The sequence below is a fragment of the Macaca thibetana genome, chromosome 9 (genome assembly GCF_024542745.1).
Source record: "Macaca thibetana thibetana isolate TM-01 chromosome 9, ASM2454274v1, whole genome shotgun sequence".
NCBI lineage: Eukaryota > Metazoa > Chordata > Mammalia > Primates > Cercopithecidae > Macaca > Macaca thibetana.
In genome coordinates, this window is record NC_065586.1 from 90092351 (window position 1) to 90105819 (window position 13469).

The following is a 13469-nucleotide window of genomic DNA, read 5'->3' on the forward strand; positions in this document are numbered from 1 at the left end:
TCGTCTAGTAGTTTTCTTATGCTTATGGTCAGATACCTTGCTAATGATAAGAATACAGTTATAAAGAATATTAGAATACAGTTATAAAAAGTTACTCGAAATTTTTTTTTTTTTCTCTGTCACCCAGGCTGGGGTGCAGTGGCACGATCACAGCTCACTGCAAGCTCCACCTCCCAGGTTCAAGCAACTCTCCTGCCTCAGCCTCTCAAGTAGCTGGGACTACAGGCATATGCCACCATGCCTGACTGATTTTTGTATTTTTAGTAGAGATAGGGTTTCACCATGTTGGCCAGGCTGGTCTTGAACTACTGGCCTCAAGTGGTCCACCCTCCTTGGCCTCCCAAAGTGCTGGGATTACAGGAATGAGCCACCACACCCAGCCTCGGTTATTAAAAGTTACTATGTGCTATTTAGTATTTTGTATTTCCTATGCTAATTTGAATTCATAGTGGGATGAAAAACGAAGTCTAGTGTCAGTGAAAATGGCTTTGGGTTGTTCTCACTTTTGATTATAGGACAAACCAAATTGCTGTTTCTTTCCTTCAGGTTTATAATTGGAGATTTGTTGGATTCAGACAATGATATCTTTGAGCAATCCAAAGAATACGACTCTCATGGTTCAGAGGACTCACAGAAGGCCTTCGACCATGGAACAGAGCTCATCCCATGGTATGTGCTGTCCATCCAAGCCGATGTGCACCAGTTCCTGCTGCAGGGTGCCACGGTCATCCACTACGACCAGGACACACACCTCTCTGCCCGCTGCTTCCTCCAGCTTCAGCCTGACAATAGCACCTTGACCTGGGTAAAGCCCACAACTGCCTCCCCAGCCAGCACTAAAGCAAAACTTGGTGTACTTAATAACACAGCTGAGCCTGGAAAATTCCCACTACTGGGCAATGCTGGATTAAGTGGCCTGACGGAAGGGGTCTTGGATCTTTTTGCAGTGAAGGCTGTATACATGGGCCACCCTGGCATTGATATACACACTGTGTGTGTTCAGAACAAACTGGGTAGCATGTTCCTGTCAGAGACTGGTGTGACACTGCTCTATGGGCTTCAGACCACGGACAATAGATTATTGCACTTCGTGGCACCAAAGCACACAGCTAAAATGCTCTTCAGCGGATTGTTGGAACTCACTAGAGCTGTGAGAAAGATGAGGAAATTCCCTGACCAAAGACAGCAGTGGCTGCGGAAACAGTACGTCAGCCTCTATCAGGTAAGGGGCACAGCCATCCCTCTTTCCTCACTAGCGTAATACTCAAGAGCACACACTTGGTGACCAGACCACCAAGTTCATGCTCCCAGCTCTGACAGTTACTACCTGTGGTGACCTTGGGCAGTTTTTACTTAACCTCTTGGTACCCCGATCCCCTTTTCTATAAAATGAAAATAATAACACCTGCTCACAGGGTGGCTGTGAGAATTAATTGAGGCAATGACTCACGCCTGTAATCCCAGCACTTTGGGAGGCCGAGATGGGCAGATCACCCAAGGTCAGGAGTTCAAGACCGGCCTGGCCAATGTGGTGAAAACCCGTCTCTACTAAAAATACAAAATTTGCCGGGCATGGTGGCACACGCCTGTAATCCCAGCTACTCAGTAGGCTGAGGCAGGAGAATCGCTGGAACCCAGGAGGCAGAGGTTGCGGTGAGCCAAGATCGCACCACTGCACTCCAGCCTGGGTGATAGAGCGAGACTCTCTCAGAGAAAAAAAAAAGTTAATATGTGTAAAGCCACAGTATAATTCGTATGTATGAAGAATAGTGTCTGTACTCATAGGTGGTCCTATTTGTATTTTGTATGAAATACATTTTACTTAGATTTTATAGTAAGTGAAAATGCTTATGTTAGCTGGTTTCTTTGCAGATGGGAGAACTACAATGACCCTGGCCACTGTTTTTATTTTATATTATATTTGTATATATTGTATTATATTACATAAAAATAGTCCCAGGGTCATTGTAGTTCTCCCATCTGCAAAGAAACCAGTTAATATAAGCATTTTCACTTACTCAAGGTTCAATGGAAAGCATTGTTATCTGAATACTTTTATTATTAGTTAGTGACTAGCTGATACATTGAAAACTGTCCCTATCAAAATTAAAATCCTGGTTCATTTCCTAACATGCTATGTGACTTTTGGAGAGTTCTTTAACTTACTGCGTACTGCTGCCTAATTGTAGAGGTGAGGGGTTAATTTCTTTAAGGTTGAAAGAAATTTTCCCAAATGTGGGATAATTCTTATGTGGAGTTCTTCTTTACTAGGTTTGTTGGGGCAGCAGCCCTTAGTGGGCAGTTTGTCACAGTCAGCTGCTTACATTGAGTGAGTTAGTCTTTCATTAACCCTATGTTATCAGGTACTCTAGCACTATAGTTTAGGGTGGCAACAGGGCTGGGCTGAATGAGATAGAAGAGACACAGGCATAACCAGAGTAGCATCCTTTGGAGAAAAGAGGGTACAGATTGTTTGGAAATTGAGTCTTAAACTCCACAAGCAGGTGACACTTGAAGTGTCATTCTCAAATGAGTTGTATCAAAGTATTCAGTTTTTCTTTGCTATGCTTTTCTATCTTCACGGCAAAAAGAAATATCTTTTGTATTGTCACAGAACAAATAGAACTACCACTTGAACTACTCAAATGGCTGATTTCATGTACTTGTCACAGTTCGAATACATTTCTGACAATTAAAAACATTTGTTGCCCCAGGAAATTAGACAAGGCACATGTAATGACCCTTCTTTCTTCTTTCCCTACACCCATGCCGTGATTATGAGTAGAGACCATATCCTGAGTGACTAACTTGATTAATTAATAAGCAGATAGTCCTATGTACACAATTATCCTAAAGTTACACAGCACAAAGCCAGTTTTAGTTAACTCATCTAAAATGGAAAACAAAATACCTGACCGTGTGTAGTGGCTCACGCCTGTAATCACAGCACTTTGGGAGGCTGAGGAGGTAGATCATCTGAGGTCAGGAGTTCGAGACCAGCCTGGCCAACATGGCAAAATCCCACCTCTACTAAAAATATAAAAAATTAGTCATGCACCTGTAACCCCAGCTACTAATGAGGCTGAGGCAGGAGAATCACTTGAGCCCGGGAGGTGGAGGTTGCAGTGAGCCAAGATAATGCCACTGCACTCCAGCCTGGGTGACAGAGCAAGACTCTGTCTCAAAAAGAAAAAAAAAAAAAGAAAGAAAACAAAATACCTGCTTCCTGTGTAGTCCACAGGGAGCTTTCAGTGCACTCAGCTGGGAAAGAAAGAAAAAAGTCTTCAGGAGCTACTATGAATATCAATTTTTAATTACAATTATTCCTTGGCCTTCTAGAATCAGGAAAATTCATCAAACATGGACATAGACCAGTGTTTAAGCTTAATTACAATTCCTGTCACAGTCTGTGTAGTTTAGTTGTTCCATTTGTCTCCTTCTCAAGCTTGTAGCATAGGTCACTGAATTAATACAGAAGAGGTACTTGGTTTCTCATTTACCCTAGCACTCTTCAGCTTTTACTGAAGGAGGCACCAGCTGAGACCACGAACAGTAGATTAAGAGGTAAAAGCTGCTGCTGGAACAGAGACAGAAGTGACCTACAGAAGACTCAGTCCTACCCAGCTGCAAACACAGCTCCACCCTCCCCTACCACCCCTGCACAGAACCAAGATGTTGCAGCGTAGAGGCAAAGCAGCTCATACTCCTCAACCACTTCAGAAATATAGGTGATGTTATTCCTTGACACTGCTCTCTCTACATGAGCCATTTACGAAGTTGGGCAACATGCCTTAGAAACAGATACTCAAGATTTCTTTCAAAAGAAAAAAGTGGGAAAGACCAATGGACTGATCATTTTCTCATCATATAAACCAGTTCCCAAATTGACTCGGGGATCACCAAGAAGATGCTAACTTAGTACTTAGAGAACAAAAGATCAAATCTTTTGTTAATGTTTAATATCTGTATTGGTGATTTATAATACCTCTTAGAAAATTAAATTCTCTCAGATGCCCTAAAGTTAAAAAAAAAAAAAACTATTTAAATTTATCTATAAGCTAAAGAAATTTGTGAAACACTGGGTTTTTCCAAACTTCTGTTAACAGCTCTATAAGGGGATTTTTAAATCTCTAGCTTGGGAAGTGCTTATATAGAAAATAATCTTTCTGACATTAGAATTTCCTTATGTGGTAAATGTAAGTGGAGTTACTTTCAAATACTACAAGTATTTGAGTACTACTGATGGAAGTAGTAACAAGAGATAACACAAAAGACAAGAAGAAGTAATAACATTTGTAGAGAAGCCTAGGAAAAATACAGGAAAATCCAAGAAAGTAAACTGTGCAGAGACGTTGATGTGATGTGGGGTGTGGAGGAAAGACCAATATCTTGAGCTTTGGCCCAAGGTTGTCATGGACAGAACTGATGGCCCATAATCCTGGGTATTTGGAAGGAGCTCTGGGAGGCTAAGAAAGTTAAATATGGGATTACCAGGTAAATATCTTTGGTTATAAGCAAAAAACAGATTCTGGCTATCTTTATGGGGGGAAAAAGAGATTTATTTAAAGGATACAGGTTGGTTTAATGGTCTTCAAAATGTCACACACAAAGATATGCCAAGAGGTAACAGTGCATGGATATATTTTAAAGAATCTATTTTCTAATCTTCAACTTTCACATAAACTGTTTTCTCCACTGCACTCCAGCCTGGGCAAGAGTGCAAGATTCCGTCTCAAAAAAAGAAAAAACAAAAAGAAAAAAGAAACAAACAAAAACAAAAAAACCGTTTTCTAAAATTGAACATGTGCCTTCACTTATGGTAGTCCATCTCCCACATTAAAAAAAGAAGGTAGGCCGGGTGCGGTGGCTCAGAGCTGTAATCCCAGAACTTTGGGAGGCTGAAGTGGGTGGATCACTTGAGGCCAGGGGTTCGAGACCAGCCTGACCAACATGGTGAAACCCCATCTCTACTAATGCAAAAATTAGCTGGGTGTGGTGGTATACACCTGTAATCCTAGATACTTGGGAGCTGAGGCAGGAGAGACCAGGAGGCAGAGGTTGCAGTGAGCCAAGATCACGCCACTGCACTCTAGCCTGGGCAACAGAGGGAGACTCCACCTCCAAGAAAAAAAAAAAGAAGAAAGTATATCCTTCATCTATCCCAAACAAGTTTATTATTTTGTGTAAAACAAAAGTAAGATTAAAACTACATTTTACTTCTCAGAAAGCTTCCTTTAAAAACTAAACAGAGGCATCCTTCCTTTTCCTGACCTAAACATATTTCTGTTAGTGGTAAAGTTTGACCCATATTGGGATGTTCTGAAATTAGAAAAATCAAAGCAGTAGAGGTTAATGGTGCCAATTATTTTACATGTAAACTATAATGGGCCTATTAAGCTTTTAAAGATGTGTTGGTTAAAATCCATAAATAAAAGTGTTACTCTTCTTTCAGATTCAGAGTATGTTATTCAAAATGGTAGTTAAAACCTATCCATTAGGTTTCATTCATGAAATGTTTATTCCAACTTGGAGTCACTCCCAGTGACTTGTTAGCAGGGACTCTCTTCAGCAGGCCTCCAGCAGGTGGACTGATCTCCAACCATTTTCATTCTCTCCATCACTGCATTCAAGAACCCTGCTCCAGGAAGGGGATTCTGATTGGCTTATTGGGATGATGTGCCAATCATTGGTCAAAGGAGGATATTTCAGCTTGATTGGCACACCTATCGAGACTATATCCAGTGGAGAAGAGACAGTTAAAGTAAAATTGGGGTATGGTTAGAAAAGGGAGAAACAGATCATGGACAGGCATAAGTCACAATGTTCCTCTATAAGAGGTAACCAAAAGGTTTCTTTGTCAAGTACCCAAGTTATTCAGCATCCTGGGATCCATAACAGGATGCAGGAAGTGGGAATGCACAAGTCATAAAATCAGTTATTAAACATTAGGCTGAAGGAGCAAACACACACACACACACACACACACACAGACACACACACACAAAGCTTCTTTGTTCTTTGCATATGATCTGCAACAAAGCAAAATCTATCTATAAGCACTTTTTTGGAACTGCAAAGGAGAGCCAGCCTTAAATGTTTTTGAAGAGTAAAGACAGTACATTGAAATTAATTTTTAAAGAGCCCTCTTATACAATGCATGAAATATCAATATCATCTTTAGCTCATAGGCAACTTTTTGTGGTTTTATTAACTGACTTATGGGGAGAATCATTGACAATTGTTTAATTAATAGATCCCTGTTGTTACTTACAGGATGTTACACAGAGTTGCCTTAGTAGCTACTGTGAACCATTGCCTGCCCTTTGTGTTGCTGCTGCTCACAGCATCCTAATATGTATGGTGTTCTGAGTCCCATGGGCGCCGTATCTTTGGATTTCAGCCACTCAAAGGGATGGCAGCCCAGCTATTTTAGGAGCTCCCTGGGGCCCTTCAAAGGGAATTTCATGCATGTCACACACCCTGTATTTCAAGTCAGACAGTCCCAAGCATCAAACTGGGTGAAAACCTACCTGGCAATAATGGACAAATACAACTTGATTTTACTTAGATTGATACCCTGCCCCACTCCCTTCCAAGATCTCCAAGGACCTAATTTGCAAAGTAAGTCTAAATGAATTTTCCTACAGTGGTAGTTCTGCAATTTAACCTCTATAAATGGGATGGGAAGTTTTTGTTCCCCAGTTGATATATTAAAGCATGTCACTGGAACTCAGCAGGGATGTGACCAAGACAACAGGGGACATGATGAAATTCCTGACAGAGAATCTTGTGAGTTAGAAAACAGGGCCACTTGGGTGGCCAGATCATTATTCTTCTGTGGCCATCTGTGCTCTTCCACCTCTTGGAATTTTCTGGGAGACATTAATGTGTTTACTTCCCCATTGCTTGGTGCTTCCTATTGTATTCACCATGTGGTTCTTTCACAGGAGGATGGACGGTATGAAGGCCCAACTTTGGCTCATGCTGTGGAGTTGTTTGGTGGCAGACGATGGAGTGCTCGAAACCCCAGCCCCGGCACATCTGCAAAGAATGCTGAGAAGCCCAGTATGCAGAGAAACAACACCCTGGGCATAAGCACTACCAAGAAAAAGAAGAAAATCCTCATGAGGGTAGAGTGTTGTTCGTTTATTAAGCATCAAACCCATCTTCCAGGACCATTGTATGGTGAACATCGCCATAAACCACTTTAGGTTGTTTGGGTTGAGGACAAAGTCGGGTATAAAACAAAAGATACCAGGGATTAACACACACCTCCTTGGTGCCATGCCAGTGCCAGGAACAGCAGGGAAAAGACAAGGTCCACAAAAGAACATAGACATGTAAACAAATACAGTGCAAGCTAAAAAGAGACATTGTCGAGTCATCCAGAGTGCTATGGGGACAGAGAGAAGGAAAATAGAGAGCTGAGGGGCAGGCACAGAGGGCTCCACAGAGCAACTGACATGCAGGTCTTGAAGAACGTGTAGGATTTTACCAAGCAAACAACATAGGAGAAAGTATCCCCAGCAGAGGAGACAGCATAGAGGCATAAAAGACAGCTTGTTCAAGGAAGCACATGCTGTTCTGGATGGCCAGAGCATGAGCACTCTGCGTGCAAGGAAGGGCTAGAAGAGAACAGAGATCACAGAGGCCCCAAATACTGTGTGTAGAACACAATGTAAAGTATATTAGCACTATATATTATGAACTATATAATATGAAATATCACTATGAAGTGATAATATAGTTGCTTCATGGCTATTCGTTAGTCTGTTTGTGTTGCTATAAAGAAATACCTGAGGCTGGGTAATTTATAAAGGAAAGAAGTTTAATTGACTCACAGTTCTGCAGGTGTACAGGAGGCATGGTGCAGCATCTGCTTCCGGTGAGAGCCTCAGGAAGCTTACAGTCATGGCAGAAGGTGAAGCGGGAGCCAGCGCATGACATGGCAAGAGCGGGAGCAAGAGAGAAGGGGAGAGGTGCCACACACTTTTTTTTTTTTTCTCTTAGAAGCAGGGTCTTGCTCTGTCACCCAGGCTGGAGTGCAGTGGTGTGATCATGGCTCACTGCAGCTTCGAACTCCTGGGCTCATGCTGTTCTCCTGCCTCAGCCTCCTAAGTATCTGGAACCACAGGTGTGCACCACCATGCCTGGCTAATTTTTTTATTTTTTATAGAGACGGGGTCTCACTATGATGCCCAGGCTGGTCTCGAACTCCAGGCCTTAAGTAATCCTACTGTCTCAGCCTCCCAAAGTGTTGGTATTACAGGCATGAGCCACCAAACCCAGCCTACACACTTTTAAATAACTAGACCTTGTGCGAAGTCAAACCTAGAACTCACTCGTCACCAAGGGAATGGTCCTCAGCCATTTATGAGGAATCCACCCCTATGATCCAAACACTTCCACTAGGCCCCACTTCTAACATTGGGAATTACATTTCAACATGAGATTTGAAGGGGACAAACATCCAAACCATATCATCTATCTAGAAAAAGTGCCACTCTCTTTGCTTGTGGGAGGCTTTGATGCTCATGTCAAACTTTACTGCTTCACAGTTTCTTCTGTACACAGAGGTTCCAGAGGTTGTGTGCCGCCTCTTGTCTGCCTCCCTCCCCTGAGGAGTACTGCTGTGTAGTAAAGAACAAATGAAATAATATGACGTGAGAATACTCGGTCAGCCTTAACGTAGGTCTTTACCGGTTTTACCAGGGGGAGGCAGTATTGAAGGTGGGTAGGTCAGAAAATAGAGACCTACGTGAACTAAAGCAGTGATGGGAGAGAAATACAGACGTGGAACCATTGTGAGCTTTGTGTTCCCAGGGTGAGAGTGGAGAGGCAACTGACGACGAGATGGCAACCCGAAAGGCCAAGATGCACAAAGAGTGTCGAAGCCGGAGTGGTTCTGATCCTCAAGACATTAATGAACAAGAAGAATCAGGTAAAGCGGCATGTTTACATCTGAGATTTTTGTTTTTTAATTTTTATGGGGAAAAAAGTATACATTTGGTTTTAAATTGTGATTTAAGTATTGCAAGCATTTCTAACAAAACTCTTTGTCCTAACCAGACAATGAAACCTAAGAGGTGCTTCTGCAAGCATAGTATACTTGGAATAAAATCCCCGTTAATTAACTTGCCATTACTGACAGGGAATAGTAGATATACATGGTATAATTTGATGGATTAGACCAGTGATTCTCAACCTTGCCTGCATATTAGAGCTTTTAAGAAAATCTGGGGCCGGGTGCGGTGGCTCACGCCTGTAATCCCAGCACTTTGGGAGGCCGAAGCGGGTGGATCACCTGAGGTCAGGAGTTCGAGACCAGCCTGGCCAACATGGTGAAACTCCATCTCTACTAAAAATACACAAAATTAGCTAGGCGTGGTGGTGGGCGCCTGTAATCCCAGCTACTTGGGAGACTGAGGCAGGAGAATTGCTTGGACCTGGGAGGTAGAGGTTGCAGTGAGCCGAGATCACGCCACTGCACTCCAGTCTGGGTGGCAGAGCGAGACTCTATCACAAAAAAAAAAAGAAAAAGAAAAAGAAAAAGAAAATCTGGTTCCTCTGTCCACATCCAAGAATAACTGATTCAGATATTCTCTGGCTGGAAGCTGGACATCTATTTATTTTTGAAGCTTCCCAGATGGTTCTAACATGTAACCCATTAAGACCCCACCAGATTAGCCCATTCATAAAAATATTTTGGTGCTGCTTGTATAGCAACCAGCTGCATAGGTTGATTTGCTCAGATATCCGGAAGCCTCTCTGGTTTGCATTTGGTTCTGAGGGAAACTATAATCTGAGTCATTGTCTCTTTTCTGTCTTTCATCCTCACAGAGGCGAATACCATCGCTAGCCCGCCAAACCCCCTCCCTTCCAGAAGAGCCCACTCTTTGACCACAGCTGGGTCCCCCAACTTGGCTGCCGGGACGTCATCTCCCATCAGGCCAGTGTCCTCCCCTGTGCTGCCTTCTTCAAACAAGAGCCCGTCCAGGTGGGGCCTTAACATGATAAAACAGAAGGACCCTTCACATTATCCCAGTGGTGTGGAAGGGCATATCTTTACAGTTGTCTATGGAAAGACTGTTTCACATTTTGACGTATAGTTGAACTGAAAACTGAAAAATCCCAAAATGTTAAATGATCCTAGTTTTCCCAGTTTTGTACTCCTACCTTCTCATATTACTTCAAAGGTCAGTAGCAGTAACAAAACCCAAGCCATGATTCTCCAAATCTGTACTATCCAGTACACTAGCCACTAACTAGATGTGGGTATTTAAATTCAAATGTAAATTAATTAAAATTAAAGAAAATTTAAAATTCACTTCCTCAGTCACAGTAGTGATATTTCAAGTGCTCCATGGCCACAAGTAGCTGATGGTTACTATCCCAAAGAGTGTAGATAGAGAACATTTCTTTTTATCATTGCAGAAAGTTCTGTTGGATAGCACTGCTCTAAATGAAGAAGAGAGAATAGATTGTTTTAATGTAAGCTATTCGGCCCCTTTGCTAATCGATGAAATATATTTAATACTTTTCTCATATGTAAGTTACACATGTCTAGAGGAATGAATTCAAGTATCACAGCCAGTTGGATATGTTTAAGTATAATTCTAAAGCTGTTATAATCAATTATAAGTTCCATGCAAATTACCTATTTGAAACAATACCCTCTCAGAAGAAGAAATGATATTAAAATGGCAGACTTCCAAAGGGAACCAGAATGCTGCTCCATCTCCCTGTATCCCACATTAAAGTTTAAGAAATGTGGAGGTTCCAGACAGAACCAAGCTAAAACAGGAACTCTTCACTTTTTTACACACATACACACACTCTCTCTCCCTCTCTCTCTCTCTCTCTCTCTTTCTCTCTCTCTCCCTATCCCTCTCCCTCTCTCCACCCCCCCTCCCTCCCTCCCTCTCTCTCTTTCTCCTTTTCTCTCTCTTTCTCTTGGAAGCTTGTTATTGATAAGAATCCTGGCTGGGCACGGTGGCTCTCACGTGTAATCCTAGCACTTTGGGAGGTCAGGGGAGGAGGATCACTTGAGCCCCCCAGGAATTTGAGACCAGCCTGAGCAACAGAGATCCCATCTCTACAAAAAATAAAACAATTAGCAGGATGTGGTGGTCCTCATCTGTGGTCCCAGCTACTCAGGAGGCCGAGGTGGTAGTTTCACTTGAGCCTGGGAAGTTCTGGCTGCAGTGAGCCGTGATCATGCCATTGCACTCTAGCCTAGATAACAGAGTGAGAGCTTGTCTCAAAAAAAAAAAGAAGAAAAAGAAAGAAAGGAAAAAGAAAAAAAGAAAAAAGAATCCTACAGTAAATTATCTTTTAAATAAAAATTCTTTCACAATGTGAGCTATGAACTTATAATTTATGCTTTACACATTCACATTCTACAATGGGTGAGCATGTGTCAAGGTTATATGGGAATTTTTTGTACCACTCTTGCAACTTTTATGTACATTTAGATTCATAGCAAAACTAAAAGTTAAAAAAATCAGAATCCTGTTTATTATACTTTTAGCCTGTGTAGTATCCTGGGCAAATATCTAGGAACCTGGATTAAATGACATTTCCCGTTTATTTCAGTCATTCATGAGCAGGAAAAGAAAGGACAGAGTAAGGGAGGAAAATCTTTTAAAAAGAGAAATTGACATGCCAGATGCAAGATCAGAAGGCCAACCCCAGGAGGACAGGGATCAGCACCCACTCAAGTGTTTTAAAACAGAAAGAAAACACAAGGCAGGAGAGGAAAAATCAGCTGAATGCTGTTAAGGGGGAAAGCTAGACTGAATCCTAAGTCTGGTAGTGGAAAGAGTGGACAAACAGTTTCCTAGAATCAAAGGGAGATGGGTTCCTACAGACACTAGCTGGACCTGCAACCAGAAAGAAGCAAGACAGGACATTTACTTCTTTAGCTACAAATAATGAAGTCACCATTTTCCTCTTCCTGCACCTCTACCCTATGTTTCCTGCACTACACTGGGGATCAACAACCTACAACCTATGCCTACGAAATTCTATAAAGTTATCAATTTGTAGTGCTCTTTCATTACTGAAGGCGACCTTCAGATGTCAGCACAAATTAATTTTCCATGAGTGAACATTGTTAGCAGGGTTGAGAGTCACTTCAACAGACTATATATTTTATGTTTATATTCTTAAATATATAGTTTTTAGATTATATAATATACCTAAAGTAGACTTTATGATATTCTCTATATGTTTGAAATATTTCAAAAAAACTTTTAAAATCCAAGACAAAAAAAATAGATCCTGTTCATTAATTTGACTACAAACCATAATCAAAACATCTCTCATAAAAAATGTTGTGAAACAGGAAGACTGTTCTGACTGAGTTGACTGATATTTCTACATTGAATAGATGCAGCCTTGGAAGGTGCAAATATAATCCTAGGCAGAGCTGGGTTTTTTCCATTCTTTTTAAAATTTTTTAAAATTAGAGACAGTGCCTCACTATGTTGGCCAGGCTGGTCTTGAACTCCTGGGGTCAAGCAATCTTCCCACCTCAGCATCCCAAAGTGCTGAGATTGTAAGCATGAGCCACCGCACCCAGCCCTTTCCATTCTTAACATTTTTCCGACTCACATTTTCCATTAATATTTAAAAGCTCTTCTCTGTTTTCATGTAAGGACTGGTTAAGAAAGGAATCACAATACACTCAAAAGTTTCATCTTAAATGTGATTCTATAACTTAGAATATAGAAAAGAACGTGCATTATTTCCCATAGATTAAGAGTGAGTAATTTGGGGCTCTTTTTTAAGAAGACATCTTCAAAAACATTTATTTTGCCCATTGATCTGCAATTTCAAAGAACTGTTTTGATTAATAGAGGAATATTAACCTCAGCCCTGGGCCCTTATTAAATAGACTAGAAACATGTTTTCTTTTTCATATACAACATGTTTTATTTCCTCTGATACAATATAGATTAAGAGAAATGAAAAGAGTATCAGAAAATAGCTTCAATCTTAAATAACTTGCACTCATTGTTTTGCTCATATGGCGAATTGGAGCAACTCTGGTGGGACAGAATCACAACAGTGGCCTGCCCTGGTGCCCATGAAGGCCTTGTCTTTGTTGCAGTGCTTGGAGCAGTAGTAGCTGGCACGGGCGGATCAAAGGCGGCATGAAGGGATTTCAGAGCTTCATGGTTTCAGACAGCAACATGAGTTTTGTTGAATTTGTTGAGCTGTTCAAATCGTTCAGGTACAGTGTATGTTTCCTTCTTATTCTTTCTCAGGCCCCCCACTTCTATAAAGATACTCAATGAAAGGTGTTTTCCATTCCCCATTCAGTGTCAGGAGCCGCAAGGACCTGAAGGATCTGTTTGATGTCTATGCAGTGCCCTGCAGCCGATCTGGATCCGAGTCAGCCCCGCTCTACACCAACTTGATGATTGATGAAAACACCAGCGATCTTCAGCCTGACCTAGGTTTGT

The 13469-nt window shown here is 41.6% G+C and overlaps 1 protein-coding gene across 5 annotated transcripts in view; it reads left to right on the forward strand.

Moving 5' to 3' along the window:
* The window catches only part of PLCE1 (phospholipase C epsilon 1), a 344763-nt gene that overhangs the window by 263612 nt on the left and 67682 nt on the right, over window positions 1–13469 (forward strand). For all 5 annotated transcript variants that reach the window (XM_050802709.1, XM_050802707.1, XM_050802708.1 and 2 more), the window contains 6 exons: window positions 547–1222; window positions 6948–7130; window positions 8824–8941; window positions 9841–9997; window positions 13115–13237; window positions 13327–13463. In XM_050802709.1, coding sequence (XP_050658666.1) covers window positions 547–1222; window positions 6948–7130; window positions 8824–8941; window positions 9841–9997; window positions 13115–13237; window positions 13327–13463 — 1394 coding nt within the window. The remainder of the gene's footprint in view (window positions 1–546; window positions 1223–6947; window positions 7131–8823; window positions 8942–9840; window positions 9998–13114; window positions 13238–13326; window positions 13464–13469) is intronic.